The 27,999-nt window shown below is 40.3% G+C and overlaps 1 protein-coding gene across 1 annotated transcript in view; it reads right to left on the bottom strand.

Moving 5' to 3' along the window:
- The window catches only part of IPO7 (importin 7), a 49,620-nt gene extending 21,743 nt beyond the window's left edge, over nt 1–27,877 (bottom strand). The window contains exons 1-8 of the mRNA XM_074955030.1: nt 27,693–27,877; nt 15,500–15,581; nt 9,483–9,636; nt 8,297–8,455; nt 5,254–5,410; nt 4,307–4,396; nt 3,734–3,828; nt 3,547–3,631 (exon numbers count right to left, since the gene is read on the bottom strand). Coding sequence (XP_074811131.1) covers nt 3,547–3,631; nt 3,734–3,828; nt 4,307–4,396; nt 5,254–5,410; nt 8,297–8,455; nt 9,483–9,636; nt 15,500–15,581; nt 27,693–27,842 — 972 coding nt within the window. The 5' untranslated portion in view covers nt 27,843–27,877. The remainder of the gene's footprint in view (nt 1–3,546; nt 3,632–3,733; nt 3,829–4,306; nt 4,397–5,253; nt 5,411–8,296; nt 8,456–9,482; nt 9,637–15,499; nt 15,582–27,692) is intronic.
- Nucleotides 27,878–27,999: the final 122 nt, after the last annotated feature.

Raw genomic sequence — 27,999 nt, 5'->3', positions numbered from 1 at the left:
CAGCTTTTTCAAAAATTTAAATTGATCAAACAACTTATCAAGTAGTAAACATATAAAGTTTCCCCTTTAAATACTTAAAACTATTGAAACAATTTCCTTTACACTTGATTTGAACTTGGTTTGTTTTGTAGATATTTAAATCTAAGGAATATAGTAAGTCAATGCAGCCATTTGAGTTATGAGTACACAGTATATGGAGAAAAAGTTGTTAAAATAAACCTCATAACTCAAACACACATCCAGAACTCCGAAGCAGCTGAATATATTTTACTCAAACTCTCCACAAAACTTCACCTTTGGTCCGAGATCAAGCTTGAACATTTTTAGTTCAAATTAAATTTAAGTTACCAGGAACCGAAATAGGGGAATAAAATCAAAATTGGAATTCCATCATAATTACACTGTGTGCTATGCATGGGCACATACATGCGCAAAGAGATATGGCTGCAGTGATTAGAATATAAGATGATTTCTTGTTAAACCAGTTTAAATTCTGTGTTGGATAACAGTATCTCTGAAGATTCCTTGAAGCTGGTACATATGAATAAGAAATCAACTTTCCCTTGCTGCTCTTATCAAATGAGCAATAGCTGAAACCTGGACAAGAGTGTTGGTTTTTTTTTTTTGTTTTTTTTTTTTAAGTTGAGGGAAAGGCCATCCAGTACCATTCTCGGATACTATTTAGTTTCACATCTTTATAGTAATTCCTTTGTTATTCCCTCAATGTTTGAATTTGAACAATAAAATACAATAAATTGTGAAGGATTTTCTATGAGCCAGAATACTGTGCGAATACTCTTGATCACTTCTTTCCTCACCCTCCTAACAGTAAGACTATGCTTATTTGAGTATTATCATTGGACTCACCCCTAATTCATCAGCGGAGCAGTCCAAGATTCACAGGTGTCTCAGACAGTGAAGATAATTCCAAGTAACTGATTTTGTCCCTCCCAAATGTTCTAGATTATTTTTGTTAGAAGTGGGAATGCGCATAATGTGTATAAATGGCTTTTTTGGCCAGGTTTAAGAAAGTTCATCCAGAGCTACTTCTGGAAAAGATTATTAGTTTTCTTTTTCTTGGATGTTAACATCTATAACCAAGTTCCTGAATTTCCTAGTTACAGGAGCTCCACTTCCCCACTTTATTTCAGCATAACATAATCAGTTGGCTCTGGTGTTCATTTGTTCTTTGATACCAAATGTGGTAGGATAAAAGTTATATTCTGCTCTGCCCATTTCAATACAGATAGTTCAACCTTGACAGCTCAAATGACACCAATGGCATTATTGAAAACCTGTTTGCTTTTGACATTACTTATCATACTTTCCAAAGCTAATCAAATTGGTCTCGGCATCAGCCAGCTGATAAGACTTATTAGACCACTTGTCCTGTGCTACATGGGTTCCGGAATGTACTCCCCAGGTAAGTGATCTGTTTCAAGTCTTCCCAGTTCAGCATTTTCTAGAAGAAGCTATGTTTTGTTCCCCGCCACCCTCGTGGTAAGATAATCTCTTACCACTTGCTGTACATTCACTGTGCTGTTTAAGCTGTTTAGAAGAAGGAAGAGTGCAGAAACTTCATTTCTGTATGAAACTAGTACAACTAATAGCTTCACCAAGCAGTCAGAGTGACATGAGGTGTCCAAAAATTTAGTGGTTGATAACCTTCAGATTACTATTCAAATAAAATCCTGGGTCTATGATCACATCCAGATAATGGATCCTTGGAGCTGGAGCTATATGATTCTTCCCATTTATCATTTGTTTTGAGAGATGCCTTCTTTCTTCTGGGAAACCCATCAGGAGATAGTAATGGGAGGAGCAGACATGTACTCCACTCCTTTCAAGCAGTAATTAGGACCCTTCTGAAAATTCATGGAGATATGACCAAGGGAGCCTCATATTGGCAATCAGTGATATTTTGTAACCCAAACAGAAATATAGGAGATGGCTCTTCAACGAAGGAAGGAGCAAGCCTACAGTCACCAAGAACACCTTCAGTGATTTTGTGCCAAATCCGCACTTGAACAATTTGTAATCCCACAGTGTGTATTTACTCCCCATTTCTCTTTGATAAAAACAGAGTGCACGACAGAGTGTCAGTGGAACTCTTGAGCCTGTCCTCATGCGTCAGAAATTGCTTATTATTTTCTTGTGTTTCAGAGGGTCTCTTGATTTTGCAATTGAAAAAATTCTTATAACATTTCTTTCACCATGCAGTTGAGGGATCAGTTTCCTTGCGCACATGCCTAAGGCTGACTTCCACCGCTGTGCAAAAAGTCAGAGTTTTGAATAGAGTGGGTTCCGTGTCATGCGTTGGGTTTGATGTCTGCAAACAATCTGTTGGAATAGTATATTCTGGACTTTCCTATTTTTATGTTTATATACACACACACACACGTGCGCGCACACATGCACCATCTTCCAAAATGTGTGTCCTTCCTGAGAATCTGATCAAAATAACTCCGTTTCTATGTAACTTCATATTGTAGAGAGAGGAGAAGTTTCTATGGGTTCAAAAATCCTGCCCCTCAAGAATTTTCTTTTAAAGACCTGAACCAGTTGTTTCCTGGATAACACAATCACAGACAGAGAAACTGTGATTCTAGGCAAGTCTAAGAAGTGCACCTGAAAAAATCCCTTTTGAAGACATTTTTCCATGCAATCAATTGCCTAGACTAAAATTATCGGGGGGGGGGGGGGGGGAGGAGGAGCCATCCAGGCTTCATAACTCCTTAGGATGGACAATCTTGGTACTTGGCTCCTTAGGTCGTATTTACTTTCAGATAGCACATTAGCACCTCTATAAGGAGTTACTGCCAAATCCACTTTAGGGAGAGAATTAAATCTTGCCTTTCTAAACTGCACTGAATATTGAGAGAAGGTAGGTGAGGTAGTATCTTTTACTGGACCAACCCTTGTTGATGAGAGAGATTTCAAGCCACACAGAGCTCTTTTTCAGTTCTGGGAAAGGTACTTGGAGCATCACAGCAGAATGCAAGGTGCAACAGCCTGTTTAGCATAAATAGTTAGCACATACTGTATGGGACCACTGAAGGTTGTGGATTGTTAACACCTCTGCAGAACTTCATGCAGTATTCAAGTGTGGTCATACCATGGATTTATGTATTGGCATTTATGTTGTAATAAGCCATAAATCCAGTGCCCCTGCTCAGTCCTGAGAGCCGAGGCTCTAGGACCCTGTCAGTTGGGAGGGTCCCAGAACTTGGGCTGCAGCCTGAGCCTGAACATCTTCACTGCAATTAAACACCCCTTTAGCCTAAGCCCAAGTCAGTGTCACGGGCCTAACTGCGGTACAGTGTACTTCAACAGATTACACAAGCAACATACGATATTTCTTAAGAAGTGAACACTAGATTGTTTCAGTTGATAACTAAGTGTAAGTATTTCCTGCATACTCCCTGATAGCATCAGGTTAATGCAAAATATTTTGAAAGGAGTCATATCCTTCGAAAAGATGGGGGGAGGAAAAAATTATTGCTAAATGTCAGTTACTCTAATACCCCAGGTTCAAGCATTTCTTACCTGTTGGACACCAACAGCAAATGCCTTTAGGAACACTTCAGCAAATTCATTGTACTCCTTGGAAACATTACCAGGGCTTCCATACCTAGAATTAAAAGTGAAAAATTCAAGTATGAAGAAATATTTTGCTGAATTTCATATTAGAAGTTAGGTTTTTTCAATTTGACGGCATGGGAAGAACAACTACCTCTCAAAAAGTCTAGCCAAGATGTGCAAAGCCCATTTCTTGGATTTCCACCAAGGCAATTCTGGTCTATCATCTTCATCAACTTGAAGAGTTTCCTTTAGGAAGAAAGATTAAATTTGTTGAATATTGCTGAAATGTCTTCTTTTTTTAATTGCTTTTCTTTTTGCACTATTAGCTATGTAAACACGCTTCCAGATCAACAGAAATATCAGATCTAAAAATATGAGAGTTAAAAAAAAAGCCCACAATAAAAAGGTAATGTATAAATGTTCAAATACAACTTTCCTTTGTAAAAAGCCAACATAGTTACAATACAACTTGCAAGTTGCTTTTTTGTCTATAAAGAAAGGGTAATATTTTAAACTTTCTCCATTTAGTCTCTGTTTAAACCACCATATTAACCTTACAAAATCTTATTTGTCCTGCCGCACATTTAGAAGATGTCGTGTAGTAAGAATAAAGAAAACAATACTGTTAACATTTTTAACCAACTTTTAAATACAGGAAATCAAATTCAGAAGCCAATTTGCAAGCCGAAAGAAACACACACACACACATAAAAAAAGTACTTACAGCAGGTACATCTCTGTCCACAACCGTTTTTAGAATTTCTATCCATTCTGTCAGGTTCTGCTGATTTATCAGCTCCAGAGGTAACGTATACTATTTAAAAAGCATAAAATAGGTTCAGTATAAAGCCATTTAAAACAACCCGATCAACTGCTTGAATTATATATGTTTGAATGCTCATCTACCAAAATCTTACTGAACATCTGCTCTACACTTGAGTACTATGAGCGGTGAGCAAAGAAGTGAGTGTGATATTGGATGGTGTTAGAGATCTTTTGCAGCCTATTCTACATCCTCAAAAACATTCTGCTTCCTTTCAATTCTGCCTTACTTAGAATTTTGCTATAGAAGATGATTTCACAATATTTAAGTTATTATATCTTTCTGAATCAGAGACAATTCTTTTCTTCGCTTAAAGTACAATAGAGGGATTGGTAAATCTGGTTTTAAATTTCATTGCAAGACCACCCAACCTAATATTAGAACAATGCTCTGAACAGCATGTTAGTCCAGTTTCCTTCTGGTTAGATAAGCTCAATATAGTAACACTATAAAAGTAAGATAAATGGTTGTTTCTAGTGTTATAAAATGGCTCGTTCTCTCATAACCACTCTGACTTACTCAGGAGTGGCACTGGCAGGTTCCAGAGAGTTCAAAGATGGTAGACTCAAAAAATGTGTAACCCAATTTTAAACTAAAAAAAAAAAAAAAATCTGTATTATTGGTATTATGGTACACAGAATCATACCAAAAGCTTGTTACTCACACCACAGTTGAGCATTGATGAGAAATGACTCAAATGAAACAGAATTGGTAATGTTGTTTCAAATACATTAGTACCTAGAGTGTAATATATTTGGGGGGGAGGGGAAGAGAGAGCGAGAGAGAGAGGGAGGAAGTAAACCTTTAGATCAAACCTTTGCTCAAGAATACAGAAAATTTGCTTTCACCTGAACAAGAGCATAGAAGATTTTGAAGATCTGTTTCTGGATGAGGACAGACTGATCAGATGGATCAGACAGAAGCTGAATGAAACGATCTTTCAGAACAGGCAGGAAGTGCTGCATTGCTGCTATCAAGGGACTCCGCTCCTCTGGTTTCTTGTACCTTTAGGTAAGAATAAAATGCTTTACAAAGATTTTACAACTAACTTTATTGATATGAAAAGTAAGTTGTGCCTGCACAGAAGAGAGGCACATAGGCCACTGTGGCTCCTAGGGATAGATTTTAAAAACTGAGTTATATCTTACTATGGCACTCATGGGGTCATATAAAAAGTGTTATACCAACACAGAGCCAAACCCAAATGAAGTTAAAAAACAACTTAGCTTCCATTACTTTACTATCATTCAACACTACCGTAATGTTCTCCTGCTAACTCACTCACTTTGAATGCCACATCACATACATGCCACACAATTTTCTATGGTAAAACAAGGTCACAGTAGCAAGAAAACAGTGAGCAAAACCCATAATTTTATAGACAAGAAAGTTACAAGTAAAGCTGGTCAGAAAATATCCAACAAAACACTTTTTCACCGGAATTTGCCAAAATTGAAACATTCCGTGGATTCTGTTTGATTCTGATAGAACCACGTCAATGGAGGAAGTTGTTTCCTGTCATCTCGTCTACCCAACTCCACTGAGTTGTTGGAGAGCCTGGGCTTCCAGGCTTGAAGCTCCTTGATTGCCTGGTGCTTCCATGGCCTATGGATCTAGGGTAGCCTGCCAGGAAGACTTACCTGGAGCCAGGGCTCTATTCCCTTTCATGGAGTATTTCAATTTTTTTTGCATTTTGTTCCAAAGTGGAACAAAATCAAAATTCAAAATATCAAAATTCTCCACAGTGATGGGGTGTACAAACACCACACAGGAGAGCAAGGGGTTAAGGAGCAGCTCTGGGCCTACGCAGCTCCACCCAACCACACCTGTGATGCCTGAACAAGTTGCAGGCAGCATGTAAAAGGGGAAGCAGAGCAGCTCAGAGGGAGGCAGTCAAAAGGGAGCAGACCAGTGGCGCTGAACTCTGGGGGCAGTGCTGCCCAGGAACTCGTTGCCTGAGCACACCTACAAAGAAAAGGCAGATGACTAACCGTGCAGGTCAGTGACTTTATATGAGATTCTTTGATTTAATCTGTGGGGAAAAGGAGGCTGGTAGGAAGTGGTCCGGGGGCAGCTACTTAGCACCCGATGGTGTGAAGGATCACTGCCTACTATTGGGCCCTGGAGCAGAGCCTGCTGGAGAGCGTGGGCCTGACCTCCCCAACCCACACCAAGACGACATGACAACAACAGGAGCCTTCATCTCAGAAGACCACCCTGACCCCAAAGTCCCCATGCAAAAGGGAAGAACCAGAAACCAGGCTGGGCCTGGGGAAGGGGAAGAGCTGCTGAAATACAGGACTGTATTTGGAATGGGGAGATGACCTCCCATATCCCCACCTCACCATTAGACAGCACTGTTGGAGTTTGTTCACCTTCTATATCCACAAAACGCTATTACCTTTTTTCACCCAGTTCTAGTTATAATAAAGAAAAAATCCTATTAACTGAACAATTGTCAGATTAGAGTATTATCTGATACTACCAGTGATCTAAACTAAGGATTTAAGAATAAAAAATTTTACATTACTGTACTTCAGAATTCACAGCTTTACCTAAACAATTAACACAGAAGTATCCTCATTCTTATGCCACCCCATTTTTGGACTTTATACAGTTCAACTTAAATACACAAATTAACCTTCTAATAGTGCCAGTTCACAAAAACAAACAATTAAAACCTACACAATCTGATATTAAATGCATGTCTTATAAAAAATTGTATAACAATTTAAACAAGAGTCCAACCCAAAAATCATAAATATGGTTCCTACAGATTAAGTTAATCAGAAGCATAAAGCTTAAGAAAAAATGGAGAACGTAAAAATGTTGCTCAAGAAAAGTCCACTACCAACTTGCTTGAAGACACAATGATAAAGAACATGGTAACAGAAAGGGAAAGATCAGAGAAAACAATCTGACCTATGTAAAAGCCTGCCAGTTGAAATACTGGCTGGCTTTGAAGCAAAAATACTGAAGGGCCCAAGTGATTTACTTTCCATCTGAAAAGTCAATTCAGCTCTTAAACAGGCCTAAAGTTTGTTAATATTTTAGATTAAGTTAAAGCTGATCAACCAACAGGCTGCAACAACGTGGTTTAAGCCATAACACTACACATTGAGGGACAGATTTTCAAAGTTAACACATACAATTGCATGGACTGAATTTACGCTTAGATACACCTGGTTTATAGCCAAACATCAGATGTTCACAAACAAATTAAGCATGTAAGGCACTAGATTGGGAGCTAGAGAATAGGATTTTATCTGTGGCTCTGCTACAACTACAGACTTCCTATGAGAGAATGGACAATGCATACGCACAAGGGGCCCAAAGTAAGATTGCACAGACAACCTTAATTCTCGCATTTCATAACTTATGAATTTTTGGACTTTGCAACTGTTATGTATTTTTCACATGTAACACAATATCTAGATTACAAATTGTCTAGATGTCTAACAAACATTATTTCTCATGCTGTTCCTGACAAAGCCATGCTTTTATCCCCTGGACACTCTTTCCCCTATCACTAAGACTTGTGCAATCATGCCCATCTTCAACTCAGAAAGCGACTGCTTTAAAGAAACCCTAGTATTCTGATCTCAAAGTTTTAATATGAAGAAAGATTGTTATGTACTGCGTTTATGGAACTAATTAGGAAAGACAACATGAGCTACTATCTCCAGATGGTGAAATATTACCAAGACTTGTTATTGAATTCAGAGATTTATATTAAATTACCTCCAATTATCAGTGTTCAGTGCAACATGCAATTCAATATTTTATACATTAACCTCCAGCACATATTCAGAAGTATATATAAAAACTTATAGAAAATATATTGCTACAAATGGATAAACTTTCTATGTTTTTTGTTTGGGGAAAACTCACTCATAGTTTTTCACGAGTTGATAAAGACAAAGGAGAATTCCAAGCCAGCAAGCACTGTTATCAGACTGAAGATAAAAACCAATTTTCTCCACAACTGCAGTCCAGCGGTTGGGGTAATCATGCTTGATAATATGGTGAATGCAAGTAGTAAGCTGTACTCTGGAAATCAAACACACACATGGTTAAACAAATAACTACCTTCATTATTTTAAGAGGGTTTTTTGTGGTGATGAAATAGCTCATTTTTGGCTGAACAGATAAAAATTAACATGCGTTCGGAAGTCTTGTTTACACACAGAGGAGTCTAATCTGGTCTTCTACTTCCCTTCTGCTCAGCATTTACTATCTTCTGAAATTTTGTAAAAGGGTTATAATAATTTAGGAATCCATTCTTCTCCAAGTACAAAAGATGTTACACAAATAAATCGCTTACATGTTGTACAATGTACAAATACAGAATGAAAAGCCATTTTCTCTAACTGCACTAATTCTATGTTCTCCAATACATAAGAACGGCCCTACTGGGTCAGACCAAAGGTCCATCTAGCCCAATATCCTGTCTTCCAACAGTGGCCAGTGCCAGGTGCCCCAGAGGGAATGAACAGAACAAGTAATCATCAAGTGAACCATGCCCTGTCGCTCATTCCCAGCTTCTGGCAAACAGAGGCTAGGGACACCATTCCTGTCCATCCTGGCTAATAGCCATTGATGGACCTATCCTCCATGAATTTATCTAGTTCTTTTTTGAACCCTGTTATGGTCTTGGCCTTCACAACATCCTCTGGCAAGGTGTTCCACAGGTTGACTGTGTGTTGTGTGAAGAAATACTTCCTTTTATTTGTTTTAAACCTGCTGCCTATTAATTTCATTTGGTGACTCCTAGTTCTTTGTTATGAGAAGTAGTAAACAACCCTTCCTTATCTACTTTCTCTACACCAGTCATGATTTTATAGACTTCAATCATATTTCCCCTTAGCCATCTCGTTTCCAAGCTGAAAAGTCACAGTCTTATTAATCTCTCCTCATACGGAATCTGTTCCATAACACTAATAATTTTTGTTGCCCTTTTCTGAAATCTGTGTGCTACAATCCAAGACACAATGAAATTTAGTATGCAAGTGGTATTAATTTTAAAACAACAGTATCAAAACTATGACTACATTATAAGCAAATTAAAACTGTGTACCTAATTAGTTCAGGGGAATGAATAATGGCTTCTACAATATTTTCACGAATACAATGTCTATCTTCTTCTGGGATGGAATAAGGTGGGATTTCCCCTGGTGTAGTTTCACGATCAGGCCAATACTGAGTTATCATATTCTTCAAGTAGATAACACCTGTCAGATAACAGCAAGACATCACTTGGTATCAATACAAAAGTCAGTCATTATGCAGATATGCGTATTTTTACATTTAGAAAATGCATTCCATAAATGAACTCCGACTGAATGGACAACATTTAACATATCAGAGAGCCACCATACCTGCACACAAAAACCACTAATCTCCCAATTTTCTATATGGAACAAAAATTTCCCCTTCTACAGTTATCAAGTGTGGCATCTGTAATATTTCTTAAGTCCACTATTCCCAACACTTTATTATCTTTTCAGACAATGTTTTTGAAAAATAAAGAGTATTGAAAGACATATTTCCACTTCTCGTTATGAAGAAGAGTTGTGGTAACTTTTTATTAAAACACATCTCTGAAGAAGCTTCCTTTGTAATTATTTTGAGATCAATTTTTTGGCATTTAAAAACAAGGCTAGTCAGCATTAAATCTCTATAGTCAAATATTACTTGTATTTTAAAAGTATGATTTTATTCTATAATGTGACTATGTTTGGGCTACATGGTCTGCTTTACATTCAAGTGAATCTTGAAAGCAAATTGAGTTTCTCTACACAAAGATTATACGTTATGACTCTTTATAGCAGATATTAGGTTGCTGACATAGATGCACGTTTCCACTAATTGACAAACATTCAAACTGCTTATGTGGCAGATTCCAGATTACTATGCTTTATGAATCTCTCTTCTTTACAAGTGCAAAAGGAAGTCCAGATTTACAAACAGTTACAGCAAAATTAATATTAACTGAATTCTGACTACACCTGTACAACGTACCATAGGTTCTCTGCTGGTTTTCAATTAAATATTTATATGGTGTCTAGCACCAGTATCAGAAAGGATTCAGAGAGCACGCCTTGTAAACCTATTATTTTGAATATGATAATGATGTAGTTCCTGACCTTGCCAGCTGATCTGTATGGGCACAAGAATCTGCCAGTATAAATTAGCTAAGAAAATCAGGGTTTTAGTTGAAATTATTTCTGCTGTTCTTTTCCTTATTTTCTGTAACCAGAAGTTATCCTACTTACTGCAAAAAGGATAGGAGCCACTCCCAAAGAAAAGGATGGTGAGATAATTAGTTCCAACACAGTCAGATATGACACAGTGTAAAAATAACAAGTTCAAAACGCCCAAGAACCTCCACAGATTGCTTAGTTTTTCCTTGGTTTACTCTGAGATTGTAAATATTCTCTTTAAAAAGCAGTAACCTTCATCTACCTTTTCATTTTCAATTTTTTTAATATATGTCAAAGCTTGTAGCCTTTTGATTCTGAAATTAAATTCTTCCCATGTAATAATACCCTGGCAGCAAACCCCGGCCATGTGCTCTGAACCCCAGCCCTGGCCGCTGACCCCAGGTGCCGACCCATAGTCCCAACCACACCGAAGCGGCTGTTGGCTCCAGACGCCGATCCCCAGCCCTGGCTGTGTGGCGGCATGCACTGGGCGCACAGCAGCGGGTGCTGTCTTAGGCCTTGTGGCAGCGAGCAGTGACCCCCGCAGCATTTGGTCATGCAGCTCTGGGCTCTGGCTGTGTTGCGGCCCTAGGATCCAACTCCCTGCCCCGGCCATGCAGCTCCTGATCCAGGCACGAGCACTGATCCCCTCCCCGGCCGTGCAGCTCCTGCCCCCAGCTCCAGGCTCTAGCAGCAGGCACTGACCCCTGGCCGCACAGCAACAGATGCCAACCCCCGCTCCAGCCGCACAGCTGCAGGGCTCACCACCCACCCTACTCTCTTTTGGCCCTACATCCATGCCCCCCTCCCCATCATCCCTGGACCCCACTGCCTTCCTGGCGCTGCATCCACCCCTCCATCACCCCAGGCCCCCGTTGCCTCCCCCGGCCCACATCCATCCCATCCCATCTCCCACTGTGATGGGATGGATGTGGGCCGGGGGAGGCAACGGGGGGAGGCAATATTGCTCGGGCATGTAGGAAAGATATAAGGAGGGCCAAATCGCACCTGGAGCTGCAGCTAGCAAGAGATGTCAAGAGTAACAAGAAGGGTTTCTTCAGGTATGTTGGCAACAAGAAGAAAGCCAAGGAAAGTGTGGGCCCCTTACTGAATGAGGGAGGCAACCTAGTGACAGAGGATGTGGAAAAAGCTAATGTACTCAATGCTTTTTTTGCCTCTGTTTTCACTAACAAGGTCAGCTCCCAGACTGCTGCGCTGGGCATCACAGAATGGGGAAGAGATGGCCAGCCCTCTGTGGAGATAGAGGTGGTTAGGGACTATTTAGAAAAGCTGGACGTGCACAAGTCCATGGGGCCGGACGAGTTACATCCGAGAGTGCTGAAGGAATTGGCGGCTGTGATTGCAGAGCCCTTGGCCATTATCTTTGAAAACTCGTGGCAAACGGGGGAAGTCCCGGATGACTGGAAAAAGGCTAATGTAGTGCCAATCTTTAAAAAAGGGAAGAAGGAGGATCCTGGGAACTACAGGCCAGTCAGCCTCACCTCAGTCCCTGGAAAAATCATGGAGCATGTCCTCAAAGAATCAATCCTGAAGCACTTACATGAGAGGAAAGTGATCAGGAACAGTCAGCATGGATTCACCAAGGGAAGGTCATGCCTGACTAATCTAATCGCCTTCTATGATGAGATTACTGGTTCTGTGGATGAAGGGAAAGCAGTGGATGTATTGTTTCTTGACTTTAGCAAAGCTTTTGACACGGTCTCCCACAGTATTCTTGTCAGCACGTTAAGGAAGTATGGGCTAGATGAATGCACTATAAGGTGGGTAGAAAGCTGGCTAGATTGTCGGGCTCAACGGGTAGTGATCAATGGCTCCATGTCTAGTTGGCAGCCGGTGTCAAGTGGAGTGCCCCAGGGATCGGTCCTGGGGCCGGTTTTGTTCAATATCTTCATAAATGATCTGGAGGACGGTGTGGATTGCACTCTCAGCAAATTTGCAGATGATACTAAACTGGGAGGAGTGGTAGATACGCTGGAGGGGAGGGATAGGATACAGAAGGACCTAGACAAATTGGAGGATTGGGCCAAAAGAAATCTAATGAGGTTCAATAAGGATAAGTGCAGGGTCCTGCACTTAGGATGGAAGAATCCAATGCACCGCTACAGACTAGGGACCGAATGGCTAGGCAGCAGTTCTGCGGAAAAGGACCTAGGGGTGACAGTGGACGAGAAGCTGGATATGAGTCAACAGTGTGCCCTTGTTGCCAAGAAGGCCAATGGCATTTTGGGATGTATAAGTAGGGGCATAGCGAGCAGATCGAGGGACGTGATCGTTCCCCTCTATTCGACACTGGTGAGGCCTCATCTGGAGTACTGTGTCCAGTTTTGGGCCCCACACTACAAGAAGGATGTGGATAAATTGGAGAGAGTCCAGCGAAGGGCAACAAAAATGATTAGGGGTCTAGAGCACATGACTTATGAAGAGAGGCTGAGGGAGCTGGGATTGTTTAGTCTGCAGAAGAGAAGAATGAGGGGGGATTTGATAGCTGCTTTCAACTACCTGAAAGGGGGTTCCAAAGAGGATGGCTCTAGACTGTTCTCAATGGTAGCAGATGACAGAACGAGGAGTAATGGTCTCAAGTTGCAATGGGGGAGGTTTAGATTGGATATTAGGAAAAACTTTTTCACTAAGAGGGTGGTGAAACACTGGAATGCGTTACCTAGGGAGGTGGTAGAATCTCCTTCCTTAGAGGTTTTTAAGGTCAGGCTTGACAAAGCCCTGGCTGGGATGATTTAACTGGGAATTGGTCCTGCTTCGAGCAGGGGGTTGGACTAGATGACCTTCTGGGGTCCCTTCCAACCCTGATATTCTATATTCTATGATTCCCACTGCCAACCCCTCCCCTCACCCCCCAATCCAGGGCTTAATTTGTTCTGGGAGTTGCTGAGGAAAGTGATATTAAACATGCAAGTACCACTTCTCACAGCCTTCCAGATAGTGTCCTGTGAAAAGTGATTGATATTAACCAACATTCAATAATAAAAATATTACTGTGAAGTGATATTTGTATCTGCAATAAATAAATTACAATGATGTGGATGTGTATATGTGCTATTTATTTTTTTCCCTAAACTTAATCAAGTATTTTAGGGAAAAAAGTGTCAGTTCAGCCACCAGCAAGAGAGGCCACAAAAGAATTTGTTGCGAGAACTCCTGCTTTAGAGTACTTGCCCCTACAGAACCTGGAATTCAACTCAAGATTAGAGAGTCTCAATCATCCCTTGCTATCTAGCACAAATCCATTGGCCAAGTGTATCTGTCTCACCCACGTCTAGTGGCTGGTCCACATACTGCTACCAATTACGTCATTAGCTCATGTGGTAGAGGTCTGGTGTTAGGATATAAAGGTTATTTCTGGGGAAATTCTGCACCACTGCACAATGCAGAATTTGCGCAGAATTAATGTTCTGTACAGAATTTCATTTTTTCCTGCAGAAATGGTGCTGCAGAGCTGCTGGCCACTGCGAGGGACTGCTGTACCCAGCAGAGCCTGGCTCCTCAGCTCGCAGTGCACCTGCGCGGCAGGGCTTTGGTTCCCAGGTTTGCCTGCCCCGCTAGTCACATGGTGAGCTGGGCCCCCTCCCTGTACAGCAGCTGCGCTCTGTGAGGAGAGACAAGAGCAATACCTGGGGTCTGTAGGGAGGGGCCGCTGCTTTCTGAGAAGAGAATCTGAGGGTAAGCAGGAGTAGGGACCTGCCAGGGGGATGGGGGTGTAAATCGAGCTGTTCCAGGAACAGCTGAATCTTTAAATTGTGCCTCCCATCCCCAATATCAGCAGGTACAGGTCGTCTCTACCCAGCAGGACAGTAATGAAGCTGAGTGGAGCCTGCAGCTGGACTCTGGGGGTGAAGGGGGTGCGGGTGTCTGGGCCAGGGGCACCATGCAGCCCCTCCAGAACCCCCAAACACCCCATCCCAGTACACAGCTTCGCTTCCCCTGAGCCTGGCATTTGGGAACTTGAAATATGGTAACCCTATAGGAACAGGGCAAAAGGTGAAAAATTACTAAAAGATCAGAGAGGCAGAGTTTTCTCCACAAGATGTGCCCAGATGGCACATGTGACACATCCAGTCTGAGGCACCCAACAAAAGCATAAACAGAGAAACAGGAACTGGGTTGTTGTAGGGGTTTCTTTAACGCTCTACTCCTGGGGGAATCTTTTTGTTGTCTTTATTGTTACAGACATACTTGCTGATAGGTATTTTGAAATAAATGACCAAAATAATTGAAACTGGTGTGATTATATTGTGTTATTTTGACAGACAAAATAAGCAGAATTTTAAAATATTGTGCACAGAATTTTTAATTTTTTGACATAGAATTCCCCCAAGAGTAAAAGGTTCCAGCCTTGCTGAGGACCCATGTGGAGGTCAATATAGTTCCATGTGATGGAATTTCTGTGCATTGTTTTTATTTTAGTGTGCTAAAAACCAAAATAAACTTAGAAATTATTTCCAAACACTGCATTAAAAGAACATTACTGTTACAAAGGCAAGCATTCAAAAATTCAGAAAAAACAAAAAAGTCATGGTTACCGTTGCCATCTTAATTTGGCCTCCGTGTATGCATATGCATATGCATGACAGTACACTATTATACTAAATTGCATAATAAATTAAGATTATTTTTTCCACAGGACACTCATTCACTGCACAGAATGGATTGTGCTCACTAAACTGGTAGCTTATTCAATATTTCTTTTTATCCTCATCATTCAACAAGTCTCATTTACTACATAGGCAACCTTAATTCTGGCACTGTCTAGCTTTTGAACGCTTGACTTTGCAACGTTAATGTCATTTTCATTTTTTTTTATGTAATGTGTATACGGTATGTAAACATTCTGAGTATAAAGAAAAAGAAAACTTGCCTGCCTGTCTCACTGGTAAATCCAGTTGCTCTGACATAGTGATCTGAAGCAGAGTTGAAACAAAGTTCACTGACTTATGAGCCTGCAAAGCAGAAGACAAAACCAAGTAAGCCAGATGTTAAAAAAGAACACTGGAAACCAATCGGCTTGCAAATAAAACTTTGAAGCTTCAGGACATTTCAAAAATGTCTGTAAGTACCATGTGATGCAATCATGACATCAGCAATTCAAACTATGTTGTAATATCAAGTGACAAATGAAAGCTTTCAAAACCCCTTGAGTTTGATGTATTCAGAAGATCACATGTCGGGGGGGGGGGGGGGGGGACATTCTTATTATTTACTGAAGACCACATTTCCTCCTGCTCCAATGTCTGAAACAGATTTCTGTAATCAGATTTCTTTACCACAGAATAAATTATCCCCAGTTTAGGACAAATATATTACAGCATGACAACACAGCTACAAGTACACTGTGTAATTAAATAACAACTTGGCATTCTGAATTAAGACAGCATGGAATGGTGACGTTAAGTCATTATTTGATCTTTTTAGCATTTGGAGATGCCAGGCTGTACATATTTTCTAACATCATAGTATTCTCAGATTTTGTCCAACATTTGTCATTCATTGATCTGCTACTGTGACCTGAGGCTATGAGTATATTTGAACCAGACTAAAAACATATTTTTAAAGATACGTATTTGTGTTTAGACAGAGCCTTTGCTTATAGACCTATATTTAACCTAATTTGTTGCCATGTTTAAAGAAAGATTTGAATATCTAATATTATATAAAATCACCCTCCATTAAATTTTTTTTTTTTAAATTCTACACTTTATCTAAACATTTAGGATGTGAACATCTACAGCTCAAATAGAGAACCATAAGATTTTATAGTCTATTAATATCAGACTACGTGAGCTATAATTGCTTTCAGAAAAAGGAAATTGATAAGTTAGCTCTTTCCTAAGTAAAGGAGATGATTAATGTAATTTAAGATACAAGCAAGGAGAAATAAAGGCAATTTTCTTGTCTTACTACATGTAAGTGCAGCTGGGCAACGTCCACTTTGCTGTTAAAATTTCTAGAACCATTTTTCCAAAGTTTTATCTTCTTAAGCAATGCTGACAGGGGGCACTGGATGTCAAATGACCTCCCTTTACTTTGAGACATGGATGACTCATCAAGGCATGAATTCATGATAGACTAATCTGAGCAGTTTGCAACTCTATTATAAACTAAGCACTACACTCTCTTACCACAACTGACTTTTTACCTCACTATCAATAAATATGGCCTTCTATAACATAAAAGAATTGTATTCTCATCATCAGAGTACACTGCATAATGGCAAATTTACAGAACCTTGGCTTCTGCATGGAAACCTAAACAGAGTAACATCAGCAATGTGAAAAATTTGGCAGGATATGCAGAATAAGTCTCCTCAAAGAAGTAGTTTTCTTCACTACACTGATTAACTTTACCTACAAGAAAATGTTGTATGCATTCTCAATATTACTAGCCAAGTTTAAAACTATGATAGCAACCTATATGCCCCTAACCCCAGCATGAAAAATTGGAAAAGACTAAAAGAAGAAAATTTCCTGAGAGGAAGTGACCTTGACTTAAACCTACACAATATATAAGGCTTTGTTTATAATACCGTTACAACTTGAAAACATTTCTTCCTTGATTTTGTCCTTTATCTACTTGTGAAATGTTGCTTTCTTGCTTGTCTTTCCAGAACGTAAGTCAATATAGTGGCTTTACCTGCTTTTCAGTGCACAGGTATCAATAATGTGCACCTGGGATAGAGCAACATAATACCTACATTTTATAGGAAAATGTTTGTTACCTACACATTATCCACTAGCTACTTCCTATATGAAGCGAAGAAAATATCAACATGTTCAAGATCATTAAAAGGGCATTACCTATGATATTACAAAATGAAAGAATGCCTCGTTACAATACAGTATAAAATTATGATAAACCAATCTTTTACAACTTCTCTACAAGATAAACAAGCCATCATGAAAAACGTACTTTTATCAGGACCAAGTGCTCTTTGTACACGATCAAATAATCAGTAACACCATGAATGCATCCTATAAGCATTTACAACATCAACAGATTAGTTTATCCAGCTGTGGCAGTCTCTCTAGACAAGTTTCATGAAGAAACATCTCCTAAATGTTCTAGATACAAATTCATTTACACTTGTTCATATATTTGAATATTCATGCAACTTGCCTTTACTAGTCAATTCCATACTTTTTAATAGTTTGAGTTTGATTTTTTTTTTAAACTTGAAACACCTTCATTTTAAACAATATTAAGAAGCAAACTGAACTGGAAGTTAACAAGGTTTTTTGTTGGAGATTTAAAAAAAAATACACATTTATGCATGCACATTCTAAGCACTGGGTCACAAGATCTACATGCGATATATATCAGACTGTGGAAGTCCACAGAAACAGTGCCTCCACTACGTACAGCTCAAGTGTCTTTTTTCTTTTTAAACAAAGCGTGCACTGGAGTCATTATTCCTACAGCATCCAGGGATTCAAGATACAGGAGCAGAGGAAAGAAAAGCTAGGAACAAGTAATTGGGAGTAACAGACACTGCAGAGTTTAAGGGTCTATGGCCCCCTACCTCTCCACAGCTCCCTATGTCCTAAAGATGTGGAGCTTTTTATCAAATGAAGCATATTAGTTTATATTTAAAAAAGGTTTGTTTTTGTTTAATCATCTGATAACATGAATTTCTGCACCTGTTTAAGCCTTCTCTATTCTCTGCACTTGTGGAAATGGATGGCATTGAAGTACTTTTTCTTGTACAGCAGTATGTTTTAATTGCAGTGACTCATGCATTAGGCCCCAATTCAGCAAGGTAATGCAGCACACAACTAACATTAAAGTCAGTGGACAACTCACGTACTTAAAGGGGCATATGATTAAGTATTTTGCTAACTGGGAGTTCAGCGAGAATTTTTCTTTTTTTTTTAAATTTAAAAGACAGCATATACACAAGGTGACTTGAGTTACCCAAGTTGCTTGCTATGGATACAAAAAAAAACAGACTACACAGAAATCAGAAGTCATTTTTAATGTTCTTCAGAATTAGCCTGGAGACAGGGAGTAACAAGGTGGCTCAAAGTCCTAGGTACCCTGAGAATCATCACTTTTAGAGACTGTCAGGGGATGGGGACATCATAACAAAAATTAATCTGAACTAACTAAATGTGTGAATTTAATTCAGTTAAACTAAATTAAACCTGTGTGGACACTCATACACAGAACTTAAGTGGCCTTAATTCTAATTTAGTGTATTCCCTTTAGCGGAGTAGATACCCATTCTTGAAGTAGCTGCACTAGTAGCACAGTAGGGAGATAGGCTCTGCGTGAAAGATGAAAGCTGTTCTCCTAATCGAGGCAATTAATGAGCACTAAATTCACATACAGATACACATCAATATTTACATTTTATATCAAATTTGGGCTCTCAAGATGTGCTTCACAACAACCCAATCTTTCCCATTCTACTAAATTGAAGGTAGGTTCCAGTGTAAAAAATGTTTAGACTCATTGCCTAATTATCATCAATACACATGCAGCTAAGCCTTAATATGACTTCTCTGAGGCCTGAATTTTCATTGGCCCTACCAAAAAGGGTCAAGTAAATTTTCCCCTTGCTTTCCATTTCTTTATTAAACAAAACAGCCTTCAAACAAGTACATTCAAACATTTAAGATGCTGACTGAGCGCCCACTGAAGTCTTTCCATTGGCTTCAATAAGAGCTGAGCCTGATGCAGTTGACTATAAAGTCAATGAGAATTTTGCCATGTCAACAGGGGCTGGATTTCACCCTCAGGGTATGACTACGTTGGGGGTCTAATTCCCACTTCAATGAGACATACTCAGGGATGCTCTCATCGAGTGAATGCATGAAAAATAGACTGTAACCATGGCAGCACAACGAGCTAGCTACCCCAAGTACATGCCCAGCTCAGACCCTAGGCAGGTACTTGGGATAGCTAGCCCATCCCACTGCTCAGGCTCCACTCTGTTTTTAAAAAGAAAAGGAGTACTTGTGGCATCTTAGAGACTAACACATTTATTTGAGCATAAGCTTTCGTGAGCTACAGCTCACTTATGCTCAAATAAATGTGTTAGTCTCTAAGGTGCCACAAGTACTCCTTTTTCTTTTTGCGAATACAGACTAACACGGCTGCTACTCTGAAACTCTGTTTTTAGTGTGTGAACTGAACAACAGCTAGCATAAGCATGTCTCCAGCTTGAACTGTGGACATACCCTAATTGTCTGAGGCAAACCAACAAAACCAAACAAACTCAATTCCAATGATCATTCTGTTGCACCTGAGTACTTCATTAATTTTCACACAACAGGTGGCCTTACGTACTATAACTAAGATTAGAACCATATACTGGAGGTAGTCGTGATCACAGCATAAAAGTTTTTGGACAGACTTGCCTGTTGCAGCCATCTCTAAGCTCCTACCATATTTTTATTCTCTAACAAATGGCTGTGTCCCAGCATTCCAGGTTCCTGTTCACTGACACAAGAGCTAAAAAAAAAATGCTCTGTGTTTTAAGCACTTGTTTTATACAGCCACTGACTTCTTTTGTTCTGAATGCCCAGGATGAGCTGGAATATCTGAGAACATAAGAGGAGTTGGGAATGAGGACTTAAAATAATGAGAGGAAATTCAGGCATCAATTAAATCTGACTTTCAGAATATTTCACGTTCAAACAGTAATAGCCCGAATGCATGAAAGTTTATTTATTCCTCCTTATGGCAACTGTTTGAATTTAGAAGCTTTTGTTTGTATAGATTTCCATTTACCACAGCCTTCGGAAATACCAGATATGGGTATAAAGTATCCCACAAGCAGTTACCATCACCCAAGACAGAAATGAAAAACAACAGATTTCAGGCTTGCAAAAGGGTTTCTACCTAATGCTCAAATTCTGTAGAAAAAACAGGAGAAATTCTTAAGTCTAAGTCATTGGCATCAGTAAAATGTGGTCAAATTAGTATTATCTTGCTCTAATCTTCCTTGTTTACATACATCATTAATTTTTGTACATATTAAAATAAAGTTAGAATTACAAATATGTTTAATTGCAGCATAATTTCTGGTAATAAAAGCCTGTTCTTTTCTACCAAGTAATATAGCATTTAATAGCAATGCTGACCTACTGCTCTTTCCCCACTCCAACATGCTGTGTCACTGGTATGACTTTGTTGTCTAAGAGCCAAAGAATTCAGGGACTTTTCCCCTGAGCAATCTTTGCCATTGAGCCTTACTAGCTGAGGAATGTTTTCTATCAGACCACAAATGTTAGCCCACTGTTTGTTAGCATCAGTTTTCCAGAGCCTACACATCTTCGTGCACATTTCAGAAAGTTGATACACTAGATATGTGCCTGCCTACCTGATCTAGTCATACATGTACAATTATATTACAAACAGAAAACTGTAACATGTGCTACATAATCTCAACTATAAAATTCAATCTGAAATGAACATGATAGAAACCAAAGCACAACATATTAAACTTCAGATAGGTAATTAGTACAGAGAAAAGACATTTTCCCACAAAGATAAATGTAACTGTAATGGATATATATTCATACCAAAATATAATATTTTATGAAAAACTGAATATTAAATAACCCCCAACAACTTCATCTCATTTTTGCTAGACAGGTAAACTTTCTTGTTCTCCCTTGAAGCATGAAAATTTTAGGCTATCATAAAAGCCATACTGCATATGGTATTTTTCCAAAATTGTTACAGTCAAAGCGGCAAACCAAAGGACTGTTTTTAAAAATAAAATATTTATTATATTTTGCTAGACTGGAAGCACAAGTTATGTAAACAAAAAACAAATATTCTTCCAGGGTAGCACACATTTTAATAAAGATCAGATGAATAATTTGCATAATAGGTCAAAAAGAAGTAAATATAAACTGCTAAAAAGTCTATTTCATATCTATATGGTCTCTGCCACTAGTTGAGCAAGTAAACTATTTTACAATGAGATGCAAGTTTTTTTAAAAGTTCAGTATAGCTTTACAAAGTATTCTAACACTGAATTCTTTATTTACCTTTTCCAAGCAAGATAAACACATCACTGAATCATGATGTTTTTCAAAAATGTAAAGCTTTCCTAGGTGAATTACTTATCTTCACCAATCCAGAAATGACATTATTACATTAGGATGAAGAATTCAGTTGGCCATTAAAAAGATGCTCAAGCCATTCTGATTTCATCTTTTCACAATTTGGTTGTATCCATCTCATCTCTCTTGTGAAGTTACTGTTTGCTGCATACAAAAAGTGTAAATAAGATATGTAACATTACTAAGTAGCAGTGTTGGGAAACCTATTCAAGCATGAGGTAGGTGAGGGAATATCTTTTACTGGACCAACGTCTGTTGGTGAGAGAAGATGGTCCAATAAAAGATACTACCTCACCCATCTTGTTTCTCTAATATCCTAGGACCGACACAGCTACAATAACACTGCATACTGTAAAGAAAGCATACATTCACATCAGACCTTGCCAAGCAAATCATTGCAGCCCTCACTCATCAGAATAGTCTGCAGGTACAGAAGCCTGTTTTGTGAGGGAAAAAAAACCTGCAGTCTAAGGCTATGTCTACACCACAAACCTTACAGCAGCACAGCTGTACCACTACAGTTGTGCTGCTTTAAGTTCTCCCACGTAGCCGCTCGCCTGCTGGGATAATTAAACCACTCCCAATGACCTGTGTCAGAAGGAGAGGCTGTTTTCACTTTTCCCGGTAAACTTGTGGGGGGGGGGGGGAGGGGTTACCATAACCCCTAACAAAAGTGCTAGTGTAGAAAAAGCCTGGACCTAGAGTTAGCCAACTCCATTGTCTTTTACTCCATCTGATAACTCACATAGAAACTACAAGATGCCTTGTCTTCACAAGGATTTTACCTAGTATTAGTTAACTTGAAATAGCAAACTCCGATTAAGACCACAACTCTGCCCCAACCCCCACCCCCGAGTGGGGACAGTCTTCTGGCCCCCTCCTGTCCGTTTCACGTGTTGATCCTGCCTGCAACAGTATTTTCAAACTCTCTTTTTCACAAGCTAATCTCTCCCATTCCTCCTCTTAGGCTGTCTACACTACTGAGCCAATACCAGCACAGCCCTCTAGTGCAGATGCACCATACCTATTTTCTCAGTCAGAGTAGGAACACCACATCTATGAAGGTTTCAGAGTAACAGCCGTGTTAGTCTGTATTCGCAAAAAGAAAAGGAGTACTTTTGGCACCTTAGAGACTAACCAATTTATTTGAGCGTAAGCTTTCGTGAGCTACAGCTCACGAAAGCTTACGCTCAAATAAATTGGTTAGTCTCTAAGGTGCCAAAAGTACTCCTTTTCTTTTTACATCTATGAAGCACTCTTCAGTCAACATAGCTTCATCTACACTGGAAGTTTTGTCAGCATAGCTATGATGATCAGGGAAGTGTTTTTTCCACACCCCTGACTGACACAGCTTTTAAGTTTTAAATACAGAAAACATCTTAGACAAGAGTATAAACATTAGGATTTTTTCCTCTTAAAAACTGTACAGAAATTTATATTAGGGAAGGAAGGCAAAGATGATAAAATCCTTTTAGAACGATGTCATGTACCGACTTTTTGGTTTTTGAGTAGTGGGGAAATGTGATGGTTACTGAGAAGCAAGTGCACCTTATAACAGTAAGCCACTTGAGAAAGCATGATTTAGTGGTTTGAAAATGGCAAATAGCCAGGACTCCTATGCTCTAATCTTGGCGTTACCACTGATTAGCTGCATGACCATGGTGGGCAAATCACTTAAGACTATCTTAGTTTACCCATCTGAAAAATGGGACTTCTACTATACTTACCCTACTTTAGAATGCCAAAAAGCTGAACTAACGTTTGGTTCAGCATCTGGAGAGATCTTTGGATCAAAGGCAGGATTGTATGTGAAAATTATGCATTTTACTCCAAAGCGTTCACTAGTCAGTCTAGGTTCAAGAATTTTACTTAAACAATTATTTCAGCATCAAGGCATTTACGTACGTGTAAAACAGGAGATTAATGCTACTCAATTGAATTACACCGATTTATTTTGTCAGGCTGAGGGTATGCTTTGGCGACCACTCTTCAATATTATACAGTACTCTACGTATCATATTTCAGACCGAGACGTCAGATTAAGCCTGACTTTTGAAAGGAGTGGCTTCATGAGAGCACCACAAAGATTAATAACTTTTCCCAACAAACTCAGATTTATTTTCCTTCAAAAACAAAAACAAAAAAACAAAAAAAACAGGTTACTGGGGTTAAGTAATGCTATGTAGCATTGTAATCAATAATTTTTTGAAAGTTCTCATACAAAAAAGTTGTATGATTATTATTTGAATGGGTCATTTTAATAACACCTGCATTTGAGTTATTCTTGTGTCTTACCTAACAAGATTAGCTTGTAATGTTATGTCAGACAGACTCGAGTAGTAAACCATAATCATTCTCTGGAATCACAATGAAGAACATGCCAGAGAACACCAGCTACCAAATAGTGACTGTTCTGAGTTTAGAAGGTAGGGGCATACAATCAACTGTCTTCCCACAGTTGCCTTCTTAAAACAGCTTATTTTCATATGCATTTCTGAGGTACTGATCACTTTAGTATCTGAGCCCTTTTTATATATCATTTTCAATGTACAAAACTGTCCCAGTTGGGAATATAGCTCATCCTCCTCCTTTGTGATAGGCTTACTTGAAGGGTCAAGCTTCCAAGTAGAACCTAAGTGTCCCTGTAGAATGTAGCTACTTAGCAACCTCCCACCCAGCCAAGAAGTAAAGGTAAGTCTATTGGGAACCACCCAGGTTGCACACCATCTTGATAACTTGGGAGAGATGCCCTCTAATGAAGAAGTGATAAAAGACTACCAGTTCTTCTAAGCGTTTCCCCTCCCTTCTATCAACAAACGCTACCTCTGTTTTGCCCATACTGAACCTCAGATAGCCGATTATGATATAGGTTTCTATTTTGGTAAGATACTGAGATAAGAATTAGCATTCAATGAGAGGAGGACTTCAATAGCTCAGACATAGGTGAGAGGTTTATTGCAGGAGTGGCTGGGTGAGATTCTGTGGCCTGCATTGTGCAGCAGGTCAGACTAGATGATCATAATGGTCCCTTCTGACCTTAATATCTATGAGTCTATGAGATGAAGAGCTGGGGGGAGGACGACAGGGGAACAGGTTATTGGTGGCATCATAGTCAATAGTTTATCTCCCCAAGTGGTGTCACAAATATTGACTAAGAAAGAACAAAAGATTAGAGCCCTCAGATCTCTGCATTTACAGAACATCTTTCAAACTCTGCAGATCTCAAAGCACTTTACAATCAGCCAATCCCTGACTCAACAAAATAAAAACAAAATAAAATAAAATCAATGAAGAAGTCATATTAAAGTCAAGCAGAGATTAAATGACTTGTCCAAGGTCAAACATTCAGTAGCAAAGCATGGAAGAATCCAGAAATCTGCCTCTCAGTCCCCTACTCTGATGACATTCCCCCCTTCAGAAAGAAGTCTCATAAAATGTTTGCATAACCAGCAAATACATTATTTGAACATGATGCAACAATTGTGTACATATACCTTCTTATATATTACATATCAAGAATAGGATGACCACTGATAAAAACATTTGGCAGTCATGTTTAATTATGACTGTCAATTCATTCTTTATTCTCTTGCTGAAAACTGCTTCCCCTTGTCAGAAGGTAAAATCAGAAGTAGCCTCTTAAAAGGAAAGAGGAAGAGCAATTCTCAAGTCAAGTCTCATATCAGTCCATCAGAACCATTTCGGCCAAAGCACAGATAGAGAAATACGACAGCCAGGAGGAATTATTAAACCAAAAAGCATGTGAGCTGCTGGCCACTTGCATTGTATCATTCAAGTGTTAGAAGCAGTTTAATCTTTACAGCAGAAAGGGAGGCCCATTATAGAGCAGAAAACATCAATTTGAGTAAAGGTTACAAATTAAGGTCCTAAACCTGCAAACAGATGCATAACTGACTATACAGATAAGAGAGAGAATTCATATAAGTAAACTTGTACACATACATAAGTGCTTGTAGGATCAGGACTTAATGATATCTAACCAGGAAAATTCTCTCAGTTGTCAGTGAGCCTGTATTTAAAAATAATTCACCATTTTATTATATGTTGCTGCAGTAACGACCTAGGATTTCAAAATAACTGGGATATTTGGATTTTACAGAGACGCTTGTATACAGTATGGTAGGCCATCATGCTTCAGAGTGAACAAAATAAGTCAGCTGATGGTCACCATGATTTCTCAATCAACAGTATTAGTCTGTTACCTGGAGTCCCCCACTACCAGAGGATCTAAAAGTCCTGAATGCTCAACAATCTGGACCCTGCAGCAAATAACAGTACAAGTAGATCTGAACTAAAATTACCATATATGTTGATTTACTTGTGTATATTATATTATATTCATTTTAGCCAACTTGTGTGTTCTTCTGTATTACTTTTACTCAAAAACAAATTAAAAAGTAAATTTGAATTGAGGATTAATACACATCAAATACATTTTCTACAAGTGTATAGAACCGACAGGCAGCCCAGTCACTCACCAAGTCTGCCCTGTGACACCACCTTCTTCACATCAACCCTTAAAATGCAACTCTTCCAAAAGGTCTACAAGTCTTAGTCTCCATCCCTCTGGCACACAAGTGTGTTAGCCGGTTAGGTGGACTGAAACAAGTCACCCAAACTTTTTTAAAAATCAAACAAGCCATGGGACTAACAAGGCATGCTACTTTCACTGCATCCCATCCACCACCAGACATAGGCATGTAGAGAGTGCAAGCTTCTGGAGCAGGAACCTTGTCTTCAGACATGTACTGAGCACATAAATTTACACTATTGGCACTTATGTAAATAAGTTATCTATATTCCAACTGCACGCAAAACAAAGCTACATCTATTGAATATGAGGGTCAAAACCAACTGTTTAAATTATTGATTAAATAACTGATTAAAAACTATTAAAAAGTTTCAAGCTACTAGAATCATAACTAAAACTTTTTTTTTTTTTTTTACCAAATGCTACCTGTGGCATTTAAATCACAAAGCAATGGAGTTCCACCGTTTAATCTTCCTTTCCAGTTCTCAAATTTAGACACACACGTTGTCTTTAAATATTCATACAGATGGCCACAAACCGGGTCCCAAATGCAGTCCCTCGGAGCCATAAAGATCACCAACCTACACTGTTAAACAAAATTGTTTACTGGTGTTCAGAAAAGACAATGGGGAGAATTTACGGCTGATATTAGAGGAACTGTGCATTTCTTGGCCTCCAGAATGAGGTGCTTTCTGCCACCAGCTGAGCACAACTTTTTGTGGCAGTTTGTTACACCCCTTCCTCCCCCTCTCCCAAAACTCAACAGTATGACCCTATGTAGATTAACTACACCCGAGAGTGATATCAAAGACGATTTTAATTCGGAAACAATTCAGCGTGGTTTTCCTTTCCCCAGACTCACGACCAACACTTTGCAGAAGCTCATGGAAACCGGACTTGTCGGACTCATGGCTCCTCATGGGACAAGCAGGGGGCTGCCCCAGGCACTCCGCCCAAGCGGCTGCAGAGACCCACGTCGGGGGCTGGCAGGTAGCGGAGGACAATGCTGACGGAGCAGGAAGGCAACACGACATCAAGCGAGGCACTGCACTGCCGCGGCCTTTCCCCGGCCCCTCCGGCAGACAGACCTCTCCATGCCGCCGCCGCCTCCCCCTCCACGTGGCTTCCCCAGCGGGCCCCCCACGCCGCCGCGTCCCCCGGGCGACTCCCCTCCTGCCCCGGCTGACGGCAGGAGACTCCCCAGCCCCGGCCTCGCCTACCCCCGCTCTGCCCGGGCTCTCCCCCATCGCCGAGGATCCCGCCAGCGCTCCCCGGCCGAGTCCTGCCCCGCTGCCCCCGCCGGCGGCCCCTCAGGCCTCCCCGCTGCGGCCCCGGGGGCTGAGCGCCTCCTCCCCCGGGCCAGGCCCCGCGCCTGTCCTGCCGGCGGCCGGGCTCCTGCTCCAGCCCAGGCCCCGCTGCGCCCTCACCTCATTGAGCTGCCTCTCGGCGGCTTCCCGCAGCGCCGGGTCCATGGTGCCCCGCAGGGCCTCGATGATGGTGTTGGGGTCCATGGCCGGGCCGGGGCGGGCGGCGCGCAGGGAGGCGGAGGGCAGGGCAGCGCCGCTCGATGCGCACATGGACTCGCCGCTCCACAGCGGCGGCCGGCGCGAAAGGAAGAGAAGCGCCAAGGCCCCGGATAGAGCAGCTACCCCCCGCGCCGCGAGCCCGCAGGGCCCTTCCGCTCCGCCGCGGGGCACCACGGGAGCTGTAGTCCGGGGCAGCGGCCTCCTCCTC

Source organism: Natator depressus, chromosome 6, assembly GCF_965152275.1.
Source record: "Natator depressus isolate rNatDep1 chromosome 6, rNatDep2.hap1, whole genome shotgun sequence".
Taxonomy (NCBI): Eukaryota; Metazoa; Chordata; order Testudines; family Cheloniidae; genus Natator; species Natator depressus.
Note: the sequence above shows the minus strand (reverse complement) of the source record. Positions and strands in the feature narration are given on the sequence as shown.